The 18436-nt window shown below is 50.0% G+C and overlaps 1 protein-coding gene across 2 annotated transcripts in view; it reads right to left on the bottom strand.

Moving 5' to 3' along the window:
• RAB11FIP3 (RAB11 family interacting protein 3) overlaps nt 1–18436 on the bottom strand; it is a 106946-nt gene that overhangs the window by 3344 nt on the left and 85166 nt on the right. Inside the window, exons 5-10 of one of the 2 annotated variants that reach the window (XM_037157205.2) lie at nt 17784–17933; nt 15596–15730; nt 12213–12248; nt 8889–8982; nt 7672–7775; nt 2216–2356 (exon numbers count right to left, since the gene is read on the bottom strand). In XM_037157205.2, the coding sequence (XP_037013100.2) occupies nt 2216–2356; nt 7672–7775; nt 8889–8982; nt 12213–12248; nt 15596–15730; nt 17784–17933 (660 nt within the window). The remainder of the gene's footprint in view (nt 1–2215; nt 2357–7671; nt 7776–8888; nt 8983–12212; nt 12249–15595; nt 15731–17783; nt 17934–18436) is intronic. The other variant, XM_037157206.2, reaches the window with a different exon arrangement.

Genomic DNA, 18436 nt, shown 5'->3' with positions numbered 1-18436 from the left:
ACATCGGGACACTCTGGTCACCAAACCACAATGGGATTCAGCTTTTTCACCCGTGCCTCTCTCTGTCCAGGACCCCTCCCAGGACCACACCGCACTCAGTTACCTCCTTGGTCCTGTAGGGTCTAGGGCAGTCTCTCAGGCTTTCCTGGTTTTTAATGACTTTGACGGTTTTGAGAAGTTTTGATTATGTATTTAATAGAATATCCCTTGAATTGGGTGCTTCTGGTGTTTCTTCACAATTAGATGCATTATAGTTGGAGGAAGAATTCAACAGAAGTGAGGTGACCCACTTATCACATCGGATCAGCGGTGCCGAGTCCACATGACTCATCATGGGTGATACTGACGTGGATCACCTGGGAAAGGTGTGCGTGCCAAGTGTTTCCTCTACCAAGTTCTACTTTTCAAGTCTATTCTCTGAATCTGGAAGCCGGTCACCTAGTCCAGCCCACACTCCGGAGAAAGGGAGGATGCAGTGCCACTCCCCAGGAAGGGGCGTCTCCATGTACTGTATTTGGAATTCTCTGTGAGGAATATCTGTGTCTTCTCCCCATTCACCAACCATCACATTTAGTTACATTCTGGATCATGGTCCAACAGTATCATTATTAGTGTGTTGCTCAAACTGTCCCACCTTTGATCTTTAGTTGGCTCCTGTCCCAGGTACGTGTACCCATCACTGTGTGCATATACTCTTGTTCAAGCACTTCCCTACTTTCCAGCACAACAAGATGATGCCCCAGGCTCCACTGGTCTGCCTGTCCCAGCTGCAGACTCAGTCCCTTCTCTAAGGAGACTTTGTTCCTTTCTGCAACCCAGTTGTCCTCACCACCCTGTTACTCTGTAGCCCCCTCACCGAGGAGTGTCTTCTTGTACCCCACAGTGGACCGAGGCCATTATGGGAAGGCCCTTGTCCTGGGATGACCTCAGGGTGCTGACCCAAGGCTGCAGGGGCCTCAGAGGGCCCGGGCAACCCCCCAAGAACTCCAGGCCTCCTCTGCCCCCCACCACACTCTGAGGGAGTTGCAGGAGGCCAGCAGAGTCCAGGTGCACAGAGCCAGTGGCCCTTGGTGCACAGGACAGGCAGCAGGTTTGGCCAGAAGGAGGAGTGAGTCCTGCCTCACTCCGTAAGGACACACGAGGTCCTGTCTGTGGTGTGCCCCTCCAGGCTGCTATCCTGGAGGACAGCCCGGCTATGCAGGCTCTGGTGTGGACAGATTCAGGAGGCAGGACAGTCTTCATTCTCAGCACTCACAGCCCCATTGGACAGAGCCCAAAGGAGAGGCTACCAGCATGCACATACGAGAAATTGCTTTGAGTCCACTAAACTGCACTGTCCTGACAGCCCAGGCCTGGCTGCCCCAGGTGGTGGCACCCACTGTGTCTGCATGGAAGGGGGCTTCCCTGTCCAGGGCAACCCTGGCACAGCTCTGCATGCAGCCCACTCCTGCCACCCCACTTTTGAAAATGCCCTCCAAGCTCTTCTTAGATAAAGTCAAAGTGTATCTTCCCAGCTTTAAGAGCTGAAGAGGAACACAAACTAAAGAAGAGTCCTCTTTCATGAATATTTAAAACTGCTGTACTCTGTAGTCTAAAAGTGGTACTGACTCAGCTAAAAAACGCTCTGTGAGACAACCCTCCACTGCCACTCGGGAGGCGCTGTGGGAGGGGGCGCACGGTGACCTCACCACTCCTCTGTGGGTGGGCATCTAAGTTGCCTGTGGGTTTTCTCCCACAGTGTTTTAAGAGAACCATCACTCACATGTGTAATTTCACGCGTGTGCCATGCACCTCCACTCTGAGTGCCTGGGTGCGGGACTGCTGCCCCCGCTGTGCCTCCCAGGTGCGCTTCACATACAGTGTGCTCACCCCTTTCTGTTCCCTCCTTTCCTGACTTACATAAGGCTTTTGCCTCCAGGGAAGCATGAAGGTAATTCTGTCAAGTAGCCGTACAAAAAAAATTGGTATTTTCACTGAGACATCCACTAGAGAGAGATTTAGAGAAGCTGATACCCATGTAAGGTCAATCTTTGAATTCAGATCTTTTGTGGCCTTCAGTAGTTTTACAGTTTTCTTTACATAGGTCTTCTACTTTTTCTAAAGTAAAATTTGTTCCTAGATACTGCCTTCCCGGGGAGCGGGGTGGGGCGACAGCATCCGCCGCATTTCCGCATTGTCATGGACGGCTCTGGGGACCCGTGGCAGTCTTGCCCACCTGGCCTGCAGGTTCTCGATCTCAATGCTCTTCTCCCTCTCCATCTTGCACAAGAGCTCCTTCTGCTTCCGTGTCTCTTCCAGGACCATCTCACAAGCTCTCAGCTCCTGCTCCTTCAACTGCTCCTCGAGGGCATTGGCTCTGTGAAGGCCAAGGGAGGAGGTGAGAGGCTTTCTGCCCTTCCAACCAAGGGTAAGATGCTGTATCCGGACCTGGAGAGAGCTGCCCCTACCTGGAGGAGCGATAGGACGGCTGCGAGACTCCCCCCCACAGCTTTGATTAAAGGCAGTTCTAAAGGAGGAGGTGCCTCATGCCCACCCCTGCTCCCTACATTGAGGGTGGTGTGTGGACGGGAGACCCTCGGATAGACACAAGCCCGTGAGTGCTCCCAAGGTACCTTGCACTGACACTCTAGGACCTGGTGCACAAACCAGCCCCACCCACTTCGTCTACAGCAGAGACAGAAGCAGGCGTCAACAAGGACACGGGGACAAAGGAAATATTCTCATGGGGGCCCTGACCCTGGCCCCTTCCCAGATCACTGTGCCCACCCACAGGAGGCAGGAACTGACCATTCCAAAGACGAGGGCTCCTACATCCTGTTCATGGATGGTGTAGAGCCCAGAAACTTTCCCTCCACACAGGGCTTCGCATCTGCTTCTTGGTGCCTCACACCGAAGAGTAAATGGGTAGCCACAGATCCCCAGTACCACAGGAAACCTTTTAATGCAAAATGGCCAAGGCAAACAGAAAAAGACCTCCAAGAAAATGTATATCAGAGACTTCCACCAAGATGGAGGCATAGGTGGAGAAGCCCTGCTTTCTCTCACAACCAAGTTTAGAGACAACTAAATATTAGCAACAGAAAACACAGCCAGAACACAGAAATTTGAACTTTTCGGAAGTCTGTTAACAACAAATTCTTCAGCCTGACCGGTAAGAGGGGCAAAACCAGCAGCTGGCGGAGTGGGGTTGCACAGGAAAACTCGGTCAGACGGACTCGGGCGCGTGGAACCCAGGCGCAGGGTTGGACCTAGTAAGCGACTCAGTGAGCGACCGCAGGGAAACAGCGAGGGAGCAGAGCTGCGGGTAGACTGTGGTCGGGCTTTCGTGACTGGATAGACAAGCCAGGGAGTGGGCGGTGAGACTACAGGACTGAGCAGGCCCCACAGCGAGCGGCAGCAGAGGGTACCACCATTTCCCCGCTCTGACCCCGCCTCCACATACAGCGACATAACCCAGCGACCTAAGAGTCCAAGGCTCCGCTACTCATACTTAACGGGCGAGAACAGACCAAAAATGGCTCGAGAAGATCTCAAAGCCCCAGAGCCCATAAATCTAAGCGATGAAGAAATAGCAAAACTCTCAGACGCATAGTTTAAAACACTGGTGATCAGGATCCTCACAGAACTGGTTGATTATAGCCACAAATTAGACAAACATATGAAGGCGAAACTAACTGAAATGAATGGAATTGCACAGGAAACCAATAGCGATGAAAAGGAAACTGGGACTCAAATCAATGGAGTGGACCAGAAGAAAGCAAATAATGGCCAAACAGAAAAGGGTAAAGAAGCAAGAATTCAAAAAAAATGAGGAGAGTCTTAGGAACCTCCAGGACATCTTTAAACGCTCCAACATCCGAATTATAGGGGTACCAGAAGGGGGAAAGGCACAGCCACCAGTGGAAAACTTATTTGAACAAATAATAAAGGAGAATTTCCCCAATCTGGCAAAGGAAATGGACTTCCAGGAAATCCAGGAAGCTCAGAGAGTCCCAAAGAAGATGGACCCAAGAAGGAACACACCAAGGCATATCATCATTACATTAGCCAAGATTAAAATGAAGGAGAGAATCCCAGAAGCAGCAAGAGATAAGGGGACAGTCACCTACAAAGGAGTTCCCTTCAGAGTGTCAGCGGATTTCTCAAAAGAGACCTTACAGGCAAGAAGGGGCTGGAAAGAGGTATTCCAAGTCATGAAATCCAAAGACCTACAACCAAGATTGCTCTATCCAGCAAAGCTTTCATTTAGAATGGAAGGACAGATAAAGTGCTTCTCAGATAAGATCAAATTCGAGAAGTTCATCATCACCAAGCCCTTATTAAATGAAATGTTAAAGGGACTTAACTAAGAAAAAGAAGTTAAAAAAACATGAACAGTGAAAGGACAGCAAACTCACAGTTATTAACAACCACACCTAAAACAAAAGCAAACTAAAAGTACAGCTAGATCAGGAGTAGAAACACAGAAATGAAGATCTTTTTTTTTTTTTTTTAAATATTTTATTTATTTACCTTTAGAGGGGAAGGGAAGGAGAGAGGGAGAGAAACTTGTATGGTTGCCTTTTGTGGTCCTCTGTTCAATGAGAAATGAAGATCTTAAGGAGGGTTAGCAATAGGGGAGTGGGAGGAGGAGAAGGGGGGAGAAGGTACAGAAAGTAAGTAGCATAGACAGTAGATAGAAAATAGATGGGGGGGGCAAGAATAGTATGGGAAATATAGAATCTAAAGGACTTGAGACACATGGTCATAAACTAAAGGGGGGGTAATGGTGGGGATGGGGGGGTAGGGTGGAGGGAAATGAAGGGGGGAATAGAACAACTGTAATGGCATAATCAATAAAAAATTAAATTAAAATAAATAAATAAATTATGCTTATTAAAAAAATGTATATCACAGAGGAAATAGGAGGAAAAGCCCTGTAACTGACAGAGGAATAAGATACCACAGCCACAAAATAGGGCTGATGTCACAGAAGAAACAGATGACAAAAACTAACTTAGAAATTAAATATGGGAAACATTTTAAATTCAAAAGAAGAGCTGCAGAAGAAAAGCAAGGTGTTACATAGAGAATTAAAAAAGAACAGAGCCCTGACTGGTGTGGCTCAGCAGTTGGGAGTCACCCTGCAAAACAAAAGGTTGCCAGTTCGATTCCCAATTGGGGCACATGCCTGGGTTGTGGGACAGGTTCCCCAGTTGGGGGCGTGGAAGAAGAAACCAATCAATGTTTCTCTCGCACATCAATATTCCCCTCCCTCCCTTCCCCTCTCTCTAAAAATAAAGTAAATATTTTTTATTTTTTTTAAAAGGGAGAAAGAGAGAAACATCAATGTGTGGTTGCCTCTCACACGCCCCCTACTGGGGACCTGGCCCGCAACCCAGGTATGTGCCCTGATGGGGAATCAAACCAGGGACCCTTTGGTTCGCAGGCCAGCACTCAATCTACTGAGCCACACCAGCCAGGGCAATATAAAATATTTTTTTTTAAAAAGAGAGAGGACAGGAAAGTCAAATCAGAGGAAAGATCTAATATTTTATGAACAGAAGTTCAGCTAGATAAGAAAATGAAAGGCACTATATGGAGAAATAATTCTAGAAATCTTCCTAAAGCTGAGAGGCACCCTTTCCACGAGGTTGAAAACCTCATGCCCAGCACAGGAAACAACAGGAAGCCCTCCGGTGTTGAGGACGAGAACAGGGCAACACGGCGGTGCCAGGCGTCCAGAGCACAGCTTGGGCTGGAGGCAGCGGGGCCACTGAGTTCTCGGAACCTACTTCCAAGCTGGGTGAAACAGTATCAGATATGCGAGGCCTCAAAGAACCCGATCCGATCCTGTGCACCCTTTCCCGGGCAACAATGGGGGATGTCCTCCTCAGAACATGACCAAACAATAAAAAAGAAGAAAACGTGGGATCCAGAAAATTTTAAAAAATCAAATGCAGAGGAAGCATTTGGAATTCCTGCGATGGAGGAAGAGTAGGAGAACTGTGTGGCAGGGCTGGCGCGGGCTGACAGCGTTCCACGTGGGGAACACCAAGAAACTGCACCCTGTTCCGGGGAACTGGGGCCAACACCAAAAGGAACATCCACAGGGACTGGATGGGTCTGACCTTGGAGCAGGAGGAGCCATGGAACATAAGCGCTCGACTACTTACACGGATAATCGGTAAGTGCCCATCGGATTGGACTAATTTCACTAGTCAGCTTGAGAAAGGAGTCTGGTGACCTACCCAGACTTCCCTGGACAAGGACAGAGAGGGAGTAACAAATGTCTCTGGAAATGAGGCACATTTGGTGCTGCACTGGAGCCCAAGCCCCTCCACAAATATGGCAGCCCCCACCCTGGCTCTGCAGCAGAGCCTGGGGCAGGCCCTCCCATGAGAACCCTGCAGCTGCACAAGGGAACTTGTTTCAACTTCATGAAGTGATCAGTAGCTTTCAGGATGAAAACATCACGACAGGAGCCATGCACAGCCCTGGAGCACATGAGGCACATGCCATGTGAGTGTGTGTGTGGGCCTATGTCCCACACTGTTCAGAGTGCTCAGAGTGCACTTGTTCAGGTCATGGGTGTGGAAACCGAGGCTTTGAGGACAGGGCTTTTCTTGCCTGAGGTCATAGAGTGTGTGGCAGAGCTGAGTTTTGGTTCCAGTAGCCTGGGGTGGACAGGCTGCTTCTCTCATGGAGACCCCACACACAGCACACTTCCTGCCTCTCTCAGGCCCCTGGGGACTCCCCAGAGCCCCGCCCCCACAGAACCAGATGTACTCAGGTAGCACAACCCGACAGCTGATGCTTCTGGGCCAAGGCTTCTCATGCGCTGTACAAGAAGCATATTGCTGCAAACAGCATGGGGTTACACTGAATGACTAGTTTCAAAACACTAAAACTCACACAGTATTCTATAAAGAGTCCACAAAACAGGAGAGGGGAGGTAGCCCCCACCTCATCCGTGCGAACACGGTGGCTAACCCTTACTTCACACGTGTTATTTCTTCCTCAGTGCTCTCACTGTCAAGTCAGACTAAGCATTCTGCTGTGAACCCAGAGGTCCCCACTCGTTTCTTGTTTTTGTGGCTAAGCACCTGTGAGGGCCTGCATGCCCCAAGGATGGGTCATGCTGCCACTGCGGGAGACTCTGAAGGCACAAGACCCCACTCCTAAAGCCCCCACTTGCTATCTGAGGCCCTGGGCATTCATGTAAACTCCCTGAGCCTTGGTTTCCTCATATGTTAAATGAGGATGGTACCTGCGTCACACTGATCATAAAAGTGAAAGCAGACGATGTGGGTGAAGTGAGCAAGGCACAGCAACTGTCAAGGTCAAGGAGCCCAAGTCCAGGAATGAAGGCCCATGGTTGGCACTATCTCCTCTGGATGGGCTCTCAGAAGCAGGGACACAAGCCAGAGGCCTGGCACGAGAATCCCAGCATGCGTCCTCTCCCCACGTAGCCTCCGCCAGACCTGGGGTCAGGCCTCCCTCTACCAGGCACTCTGTGTAGGCAGTGTAAGCGCTTGCCTCCTAATTTGGAGCCATACTCAAAAAGTTACCCAGAACTATCCCCTGGCTGTCTCCCGGCTGTAGGATGGAGGGCAGCTCCAGGTAAGACCCGACCTCTCTGCAGTAGCCACGTTCCACTTTGTGAGGTGAAGGGGGCTGTGCTGTGCTCACCTGTGCACCAGCTGGAGATTTTCCTGCCTCAGCCGGCTGTGTTGCTCCCCATTGGCAGCAGTATCCTTCTCCAGCTCTGACACCCGCTTCTCCAAGAAGACAACCTTGGGAGCAAGACAGTGTTCACTCAGCTGGAATTGGGTCTCCCCTGTTTATGGAGACTATCCCCATAAACGACGTGGTGCGGCCCCCACAGACATCAGTGTGAGCAGCGAGGATTCCATGGCCTCAAAACCACAAGTGCAGATGTCAGCAGGGCGTCGGAGAGGCTGAGTGAGCTGACAGCGCCCCTGTGATGACTCTGTGATAGTGCATGGGGGAGCCAGGCTGGGAGCCTCCCGTGGGCAGGGCAGGGGCACCTGCTCTCTGCCAGACCCAGCCCACAGGGGCGGCACATGCTAGGGGACGCGAGGACAGAAAAGCCCCAGGGATTGATCCCTCCCTCTCCAGGGAGCTCACTAAAGAGATGGGAGACAGACATCTACAAAAGTGACAGGAGGAGTGAAGGCCACCAGCCTTGAGAGCCAGAGAAGGCCCTGCAGAGCAGATGCTGGAGGTGCTGTGGAGAGGAAGTGAGGGGAGACAGGAGGAGGTGAGAAGGGGCAGGATGGGGTGAGAGGCACAGGAGGAGGTGAGAGGTGTGTGCTGCCACCCTCCTCTTCCCCTCATTCTGGAGCTGGTTCTTCAGAAGTTTGGGCCCATTACCACCGATGGCTGTCTGGCTTGGCTCCACATAACCCAATTACCAGGCTTCTCTCTTGGAATAGCCCACTCCACACAATGTTTGGTTCTGCCATCACTTCAAGCCGAGTGCCCTCCTCCCCCAAACCTCCAGTGCCCCCTGATCCCGCCACCTCCACGGACCCTGGTAAGCTGAGTCCTGAGTGTCAGGGCACCCAGAACTCAGCACATGACATTTGGGCTGAGAGCCACTGGCGCTCACTGTCCTGTTCCTGTCCTCTTCCATGTACGTGAAATGCTGGAGAATGGCAGGGCTGGAGCAGGACCTAATTAGCGCTTGCGGTGCCATCGCCACCTCCTGCTGTGCTCCATCTGCTCGCCAGGATGTGGCCAGACGTCCCACAGGCACCTCGCCCAACATACCCCCATGTGCCCACGGTGGGCCCACACCCCAAGGCCATGGCACCCGGCATGAGTCCCGAGACTGAGGCCTGTTGTCTACACATGGCCCCCTGGCCCCATCACACAGGGCCTACCTTGTCCGCAATGTCCTCTTCCATGCCCTCCACGGGGTCTGGGGGGGGATCCTGCAGGGCCTCCATGGTCAGGACCCCCGACTGGTGCAAGTGCCTGTGGAGAAGAAACAACAGTCCAGTCCAGAAAAGGTCCTTCAGCAGAGTAGAGAGAGAAAAGAGGGGGGAGTCCAGTAAAAGTTCTTCAGATGTGAGCATTTCCAGGTCAGTCTGAAAAGCAAACCCAGTAGCATGGGGCCTGGACCTCCACCAAGGGAAGTCCGAGCAGGACGCTATTACCAAGGGGCTGGAGCAGACACTCTGCGTCTTCAGAGCCCTCCCGCTGGTCTTTGGAGCCTAACAAGCCCAGCCTCCTTCCCCACCAGCCGATGGGGCGAGGGCACTTTGTACTTAGGTAATAAAACATGATGTCTTTCCTCCCTGTGATATGACATAATCTCATCTTCCACTGTGGGCCTGTGAAATGTTAATTGGGGATCATGACTTTTGTACACAGCATCACCCACATACATGCATCTATATTTGATTTTTCAAATATACTCCCAATGGCAGCAACAGTGAGAGACCAGAGGGGCCACTCTCAGAAGGCTGCAGAGGCGGGACTCTCTTCTGCCACAGCCAACTCCAACCACTTGGCCCCGGTGGACACAGGTCTCCAGCCATGTGGGCCACACTGGGTGGCGTGCAGCCTGGGGTGTGAATGAGCACTAGCCCTGGCTGTCCTGTGAAGGAAGGGGGCTCCAGGGGTGTGGAGCCCCCTTCCTTCACTCCCCAGCCCCTGGTGCCTTAGCAGCCTGGGCTCTCAACGTCCCAGATGTGGGAGGCTGAGAGATGATGATGACTCAGCTGGATTTTTACCTTCCTTAGTTTCACCAGCTATAGCCTGACTAGGGCAAAATATGAAACTAAGACAGAAAACAGTGTTAAAATTATAATAAAATATGGTTTGGGATTAACATTATATTCTTAAGAACATGGATGCTTTTCTGAAAGGGGTGATGTGATGAACCAAGTGGAGAAGGTGGACTGATGACGTTCATCTAAGCTTCCTCTGGACCCTAAGCCCTTAAGATGATAGAAAAAATAAAGACAAAATGTTTATATCCCCAAAGAGGAAATGGCACCAGGAAAGAGATGTCCAGGGCACTAGGCACTAGGGAGCAGAGGCAGGAGGACCTCGGCCAGCCACTGAGACACTGGAAGCTGGCCCATTTCCTCTGGAGAACCCAGGAAGGCCCAGCATCTGAGAATGGGGCGGCAGGGATGAGCACAGAGGCTGGGAGGGGCAGTATCCACCACACCCTTGAAAAGCAGGACTCTCCTAGACCAGGAGGAGCCCTGGACTCAGGACACAGGGCCTACAAATGGAGTGCAGTCTGCAAACTACACAGTGAGCCCAGCATAGCACCCCAAATGCCCACGGTCAGGCAGGACTTTGTACTAGGAAAATTGGCCAGCCTGCCTAGAGAAAAGACCTGCTGATACAGGGGCCTGTCCACACGACATGTTGGCCAGGGGCCGCCTGCTAGCTGTGAGCAGCCCATTCAATATGCAGAGGATTTACCCCTAGTGGTTTAAGAGAGACCTCTAACAAGAAGGACAGAGCCAGAGAAGGGCTCAGGGAAGAGGCGGGAAGAGCTGGTGGTGTGTGCGTCACGGCAGACAGAACCAGAGCAGGGAGGCATGCGGCAGCAAGGATGGAGGCATGAGGGGCCACGAGCAGGAATCCCAGAAGGGGCAGGAGGTGCAACAGAAGATGATGTCAAAAAAACCAGGCAGAACTAAGGGACAGAAGCTTCCAGACTGAAACAGCACGTCTTTCATTCAGCCCAGCATGAATAATGGGAATGGGAACTCACAAGACTCATCATAAAATTTCTTAACTACCAAGATAAAGAAAACATCTTATAAGCTTCCAGAAAGGGAAAATGGTCACAAGGAAAAATCAGAAAGCATCAGACCTCAGTAGCAGCCCTAGTATTAGAAGACAATGAGCAATGCCTCCAAAACTCTGAAGGAAAATTAGTTACAACACAGACTCCTATTCCAAGCCAAATTATAAGAATAAAATATCTAGTAAAGTCCCCAAAATTTGTCTCATGGGCACCTCTTTTTTCAGCAAGCTACAGGACTTGTGCTGGACAAAAAAAATGAAGATGAAAGCCCTGGCTGGTGTAGCTCAGTGGATTGAGCACGGGCCTGTGAAGCAAAGGATCACGGTTCGATTCCCAGTCAGGGTACATGCCTGGGTTTGCCTGGGTTGCAGGCCAGTTCCCAGTGGGGGACTCATGAGAGGCAACCATACACTGATACTTATCTCCCTCTCTCCTTCCCTTCCCCTCCAGAAATAAATAAATAAATAAATAAATAAATAAATCTAAAAACAAACAAACAAAAAACCCCAGGAGCACAGAGTATCAGGGAACAAGAGGGTCCAACACCTGAAACAAAACATCTGGATCACACAGTGTGTGTGTGGGGCGGGGCGGGGGGGACACAGCAGGACCACCGCCATGCAGGATGCCAAGGGCAGAGGCTCTGGGAGGAAATGTCCAGATAGGCACAGGGCTGCCTCTCTGCCCTGTCAGAGGGTGGGGCAGAGGAGGCAAGAGCAGCACAGAAGATGAAGCAAATAAAAACATGAAGACAATCACTGACTCCAGGGGAAACAATGACTTGTCTTAAAAAGGAAATACAGTGACATGTTACATGGCTTCCTATGAAGAACGCTGGCACCTTCTAAACCCTGTGAAAATTATTTTTAGAATCAGCATGTCAGGGGAGAGGATAAATGTATGTGCTGTTACCTTTCACCACGGGACACAGTAAGTGGTATCCAAAACTGAAAACTGAAGAAATGGTCACAAAAGCATGTTCTTTAGAAACCCAGCGTTAGGCCCATCTCCTCCTCTTCTCCTAACCTTAGGGAGCTGGCAGGGGTGGGAAGGGCACAGCGTTTGAAGGAGGCAGACCCAGAGCCAGGCCCCACCAAGCTCTGCCTCTCTGAGATCAGGGCCCTTGTGGACTCTTTCTGCCAGTGGGTTAACCTACAGCAGTCATGCAGGGACAAAGGCCCCCTTGTGGAGAATATTTAATAAAATAGGAGGGATGACAAAAACTCTCAACATCTACTTCCTGGTCACAAATTCAGGTCCTAATCCACAGCTTTGAAAATTCTTTTCACAATCTGTCCCCTAAAATTATTTTGAATCCCAAACCGTGAGAGGCAATTGACAACTTTTGAAAAAGAACTTGTTTTTTTTTAAGAGCTAAGATTAGTGACACATCTCAGAAGAGTATCTCAGTAAACACACAATGGTTTCCTACCTTGCCACCTTCTTGCTGGAGAGCCGCTTCGTCGGACTGTGCAAAATCAAAATGAACAGGAAAATCGTGTTAGAGAACAGACAGGGAGGAAACAGGAAGTTCAGGCTGCAGAGATATGGGGACGGGGGTGCGTCCACAGGCATGCGGCACCCTGCTCGCGAGGCCAACTCCATGCACAGAAAGGCCCGCTCAGCAAAACATTCAGGGACATGGGAACAATCTCAAGGGCTGGTCAAGGCCTCAGCAAGTCACATTATTCCACCCTCTCCAAAGTCATTTCCAGTAAAGCCACAATCAAATCTCCATTCAGAGGATGACCCCAGTGCCTGCACCCACCAGCTGGCTGCACTAGGTCCAAGCCACTGGCCAATGCCATATCCCCACGAGGGTCAAGACTGAACAGTTGACCCCCACACGAAACATGACACAGCCCTTTTGTAACAGCCAAGTGCTGTCATCACTTTTAACTTAGGCACTAACACTTTACACTCTAAAGTCCTACCTGGGCAGCTTCCCCAGTGCCAGCACCCAGCAGCACCAGTACCCAGCAGCTTCCCCTGACATACCCTCCGGCAGTTTTGTAGCAAAGTACCTCTGATGAGACCCCTCCCAGTGAATAGCTTTCCTGGCAGCCAGAGAGCAGACTTCTAGCAAGTTCTAGAAGGTTGATTCCCAGCAAGTCATGTCTCTAACCCTCCCAACCCCTGTGAGGCACCACAGTGACATGTCTGCCACCCAGCTTGCCATGGCCACAGCCTCTGAAGCAGGGTCGATCCCAGCCCTGGATGGGCTGGCTGCTCCCTATAGAGTCTTTTCCTCCCTCTTCCGGGTTCTCTCCACTCTTACTAGCTGATCCTGTTATAGTTAGTCACTCTTTTAATTACACTTACCCTGTTCAAATCACCCTGTGGCTCCCTCTCCTGACTGGTGACACAAATCTAATATTTCATCCTAATACTGAGACCCCTCTGAAATGAATAAGCTATGACAGATGCACTACTCAGTCCCCCTAACAGGCCTCCCCCTAACAGGGAGTGGGCAGCCGGCTGGTGACAGGGTTTAGAACGTGAAAATGCACCTCTGGGTGAAGCAGACTTCTACACAATGTTCTATAAAATGAATTGCTTTTACAGAGGCTCCCAGGTAACCTGAGAACTATGCTAGCTATCAGCATCTTCTAAGGCTCACTGACTAGGAATTATATCCAATGTCAAAGCTTCAAGATACAGTTTGGATTAAATCACGTTTTATCTTCCACAAATCATGACAAAATATATTTAATCTGAGGCAAGTCCACAGAAACCAACAGGCAAGATTCAGACCTCTTCAACTGAGTGTTTAGGGGGGGGATTTCAAATCCTGACTGACAGTTGTGTCCTTACTACAATAATGATTTTAATGGTATGTTAACCAGCCTCGGTAGAGTCTTTCGTAGGGCACTGGAGGTAAGACCCCACTGGACTTGCTGGCTGTACTTAGTTAGCCATGTCCCTGTCTGTTTTCTGTCCCACAAAGCCTAACAGAAGTGACCACTGCCATCTTGGGACAGATTCTCCACATGGGAAAAAAATCATGTCTATGTCAAAAATCTTCAGAGAATGAGAGATGCAAACCTGTACTGGAACCCACTTAGCAGGAAGGCAAGTCTTCACATGGAAAGGATAAACGACCCCTCACCAAAGTACGCAAGAAAACATACACAAGAGGTGAAACTGGTTTTCCCTAAAACAGGCCCGCAGATCTCTGTCTCTCTGGCAGGCCGCCCCGTCAAAACCCACTTCCAGTTTCTCATCACTGCTGCTAGGACCCCACCACCAGGCTTCCCTCTGAAGCTGCTGACGGGCCACAGATGTTGGGGTCTCGTCGTATCCTCTTCATCTAACTGGGCATTTGCTGGACTATCGCCTGTGTTGTGAGTGTTGCACAGAACATAAGAAAAAGGATCAAAGACATTATTAAATGCACTGGAATTGGAACTAGAAGCAGAACAACAGGTACAGCAGGACCAAGGTCATGAGGACCCAACAGGCAGACTGAGCTGGCCTTGGCTGAGGCTCTTAAAGGGACAGGCTCCTCAAGATACTCAGTGACCTCTGATTGGTGAGGCTCAGTGGGTGGGGCATCGTCCTGCAAACTGAAAGGTTGCTGGTTCGATTCCTGGTTAGGGCACATGCCTCGGTTGCAGGTTTGGTCCCTGGTTGGGGGCATGGCATACAAGAGATGACTGATAGATGTTTCTCTCGCATATCAATGTTTCTCTCCCTCCCTTCCCCTCTCTAAAACTAAATTTTAAAAATCTTTAAAAAAAAGATTCATAAGTGGTTTTTTAGAAGACTACTCTAAACCTACTGAAGTCATCAAGATAGCTCCCATTTCTACCACCTTTCATGTAACCTCCCACCAATCTGAGACCCCTTCTTCCAGGAAGCCTCCCTGGACTGTTGCATGGTAGTGCACAGCACTGACTGGCACTAGCATGTACCAAGCGGTTCGCCTAGGGGCTTGCCCACGTGATCAGCTAAATCAACAGTATGCTTAATGGGCACGTCAATATATGAAAACTACCAAAAAGATGTTTTCTACAGCTGGAGCTCGTGAAGCTGGCTCCTCAGCTAACAAAAGGAACTACCCCTCCTGGAACTCTGACTTGAGCTGAGACTGGGGAATGGAGGTGGAGAGGAAAGCACGTGCTCTAACACAAACTGGACCCAGGAGATGGAGGACACAGAACAGCTGCTGAGTGCAGAGAGCAGCAGGACATGCTGGGACCCTGGTGGCCTGTTTCAAAAACAGGGTAACAAAACTGGATTCTTCTTTTAATGAAGTCTGAGGCAGCCTTACAAAAGCAAGTTCAGAGGAGGGGCTCGCCTAAAGAATGCGCACCTGATTTAAACCAACATTCCTGAAAGCTGCTGCAAGGAGCTTTCTTGCTAAGGACCAAATCTTGCTTTAAATTCCCGTGCTGTTTCATATGACTCCCAATTAAAGAAATATTTCAGTAAAATTTAAAAAGTATCTCTTTGTCAGCAAAGAGTTTCACATGGCTAGATTTCCTCAAAAGCAGGATACATAGTGTCTAAAGGTCGTCAGCAGGGAGAGAAGCAGCCAATTAAACTGTGGCATGCACTTAGGAGCAAGTAGGGCGAAGGGCGCCAAACACAGGCTCAATGCATGCAGGGCGGGTGGGGCGGGGCCAGGGAAGAGTCCTGCATCTGCACGCTCACCTTCAAACCACAATTCAGGCCCAGCTTCCAGAGGGAGCACCCCCAGAGTTGGCTAGACCGAGTGAGTGGCACCTGGGATAAGAACAGCCAGGGGCAGCTGTGGACAAGAGTCCCCCTCACCCTTGAACACAGACCAAGGCCAGGCACTACATCAGTTACCTATTCTTTTCAAGATCATTCAGGCGAGCAGAAAGATCCTCTAGGCGGTTGATTTGTTTATGGCACTGGCTACAGTAAAACTCAAAGGCCTCATCAGTGAGGATGCTGTGCAGCTTTGCGGCAAGCGGGTCGGTGCTAGAGAGACAAGAAGTGTCAGTTCAGGAAACAGCAAGGACTGGTCATGTTACCTGTGACTCTACACAGGGTAGAGTTAGCCAGGCAACAGTGTGTTGTTAGGTAACTGACCGGAGAAGAGTCTCACTCTTACTTTCAGACTGCTGTGAACCCACCTCCCTCAACATCGCCCATGACCCATGACGTGCACCACCAGCTCGGGCCACAGGGGGCTCAGCCACACACCTGCTCCTGGTCAGGTGCTCAGAGGAATTGACTACCAGCTCAAAGGGTAGTCCATCAGCTACCCTTAGCAAGAAGTGTGTGCCTTAATACACTGCTTCCTCCTTTGTCAAAACCTCATCAATGTGAGAGCAAAGTGTGTCTTCATGTGCAGTGTTACTCACCATGCTGTAACTGCTTTAATGATGGCTCTAAGAACATCAATGTCAAAGACTACATGCGAATTATAAAATACCAATAATTCTGTGTCTTTTAAAGACCTTTGTTAAAAAGTCGGAATACTAGCCCTGGCCAGGTAGTTCAGTTGGCTGGAGCATCATCCCGTACGCTAAAAGGCTGTGGGTTCAATTCCCAGTCAGGGCACACAGCTTAGGCTGTGGGTTCAACCCTTGGTTGAAGCGTTTACAGGAGGTAATCGACTGATGTTTCTCTCTCACATCAATGTTTCTCTTTCTCTCCCTTTCTGTCTAAAATCAATAAAAATATCCTTGGATGAGAGAATTTAAGAAAAAATATTCTATTTAGCCTCCCTGGGCTTTCAGGGCACTGGTGAGACACCTGCCAGAAGGCAGCAACGTCCCTGGGGCATGAAGACCCACAGGCTTTGATAAGCCAATTTGGAAATTCAATTTGAAGAAAGGTTAAAGGAAATCATCGATTGTAGCATAGAAGTCGAACTTGAGACAGAAAACGGTGAAACAGGGAACAAAAACAGGAACAAACAAATAGGAAGAGATTACCAAAACAGGTCAGAAACACACACTTGGCAACGCCAAGTCCTTTGGCCTTGATTTCAGGGCGACCATGAGAGTGGGTATGGGAAGAGGACAGCCATTGAAAATAAGCCGCTTCACTCACTCTCACTCCCAGAGACGCCTGTGGAGGGCTCCTCACCCCTCCCTGGTGGGCAGCTTAGGGGGTGGCACATGGAGAAAGCAAGGGGGACCCTGTCGGGCAGACCCTTCAGGCACTGGCCCCCACCCAGGTTCCCTAGGCCTGGGTAACAGTCTGGGCAAAGGAAGAATCTTATAGTTGCCGATTTCAAGATATTTGGCTGTTGTCTGCAAAGATGGAGAATTTCAAGAATTGAAGTGCAAAGGAAAGAGGTGACTGTTCAGCCAGGCAAGGATCCCACCTGAAGAGAGCCGTGTTCTCTGATGGCCACCAGTGAAAGGCTGCCAGGCCCACAGGATAAAAAGTGCCAGTTTGCTCCCAGCGCCTCCTGTGACAGCTGGGAGCAACCAGCTCTGTAAGTGAGAATCTCGGCCTTTGGGTATCACAGTGGAAACCCAGAACTTCCCAGACAGTATGGGGATGTCAGATCATTATAAGGAAATGAATCCAAAGAACTGTTTGTGATGGTAAAGGCTCCCTCAGAGGCCAAACAGCACAGATTTCCAGCTACAGAAATAAGGTCCGAGAGTTTAATGCACAGCGCGGTGACTGTAGCTAACAGCGCCATGACTGGAATGTCTGCACACGCATGCATACCTGGCTTCTCTCAAAGCCAGCCAGCAACCACAATGAGGTTACAACTAGTGGCTCAGGGACTCACAAAGCCGAGTAGCCTGGCATAGGCTCTGTGCCATGTGGTTTAGCTGAGGCCTCATAAATGTGGAGCGATCTGGGAATACAACTGAACAGGAGAAACTTTAGCTAACATTCACCAAGGCATGAATCTTGAGATTTGGCTGTATGTTAGTTATACCACAGTGAATAAAAGAAGTTCCCTCTTAACAATTTATGAACCAAAGGGGAAACTTCCCCACAACTAAATATGGGGAGACAGACGCAGGAGGAAGGCACGTACACCAGTGCAGGGCTGCATTACCTGGGGGTGAGAAAGGCAGCATCTCCGCAGCCGGGGTCCTCGCTGCAGAGAGTCTCTGGGGACAGTTCCGCCTCACTGCCCTCACCATAGTCCTCGAAATGCTCCTCGCCACCTATCACCATGACGACGGACTGGCTGTGCAGGTGGGATCTGAAAAGACAAAACAGGAAAGACACATTCTGACTCAGGGCTATGAGCAACCCCCGAATTGAGGATGTGACTTGCACTTTCCAGCAAAAATGCTACAAGTCACACGTGTAAGTTCAATGTTCTGGTAGGCACCTCAGGGAGCCAAGATGACATCTGGACAGTGGAGGGAAGGGGAATCTTTTCAAAATGAGACTGAAATAATTGGATATCAACATGGGGAAAATTATCCCTACCTCACACCATACACACAAGAGACATAACAGTCCTGGCTGGTATGGCTCAATAAACTGAGTGCTGCCCTGCCAACCAAAAGGCTGCTGGTTCGATTCCCCATCAGGGCGCATGCCTGGTTTGTGGGCCAAGCCCCCAGCTGGGAACATGTGAGAGGCAACAGGCAACTGACAGATGTTTTTCCCTCTCTTTCTCCCTCCCTTCCCTTCTAAAAATAAATAAATAAAATCTTAAAAAAAAAAGAGCTAACAGATCTGAATATGAAGGCAAAA

This window comes from Artibeus jamaicensis, unplaced genomic scaffold, assembly GCF_021234435.1.
Source record: "Artibeus jamaicensis isolate MK-2021 breed Jamaican fruit bat unplaced genomic scaffold, CSHL_Jam_final contig_700, whole genome shotgun sequence".
Lineage (NCBI taxonomy): Eukaryota > Metazoa > Chordata > Mammalia > Chiroptera > Phyllostomidae > Artibeus > Artibeus jamaicensis.
Note: the sequence above shows the minus strand (reverse complement) of the source record. Positions and strands in the feature narration are given on the sequence as shown.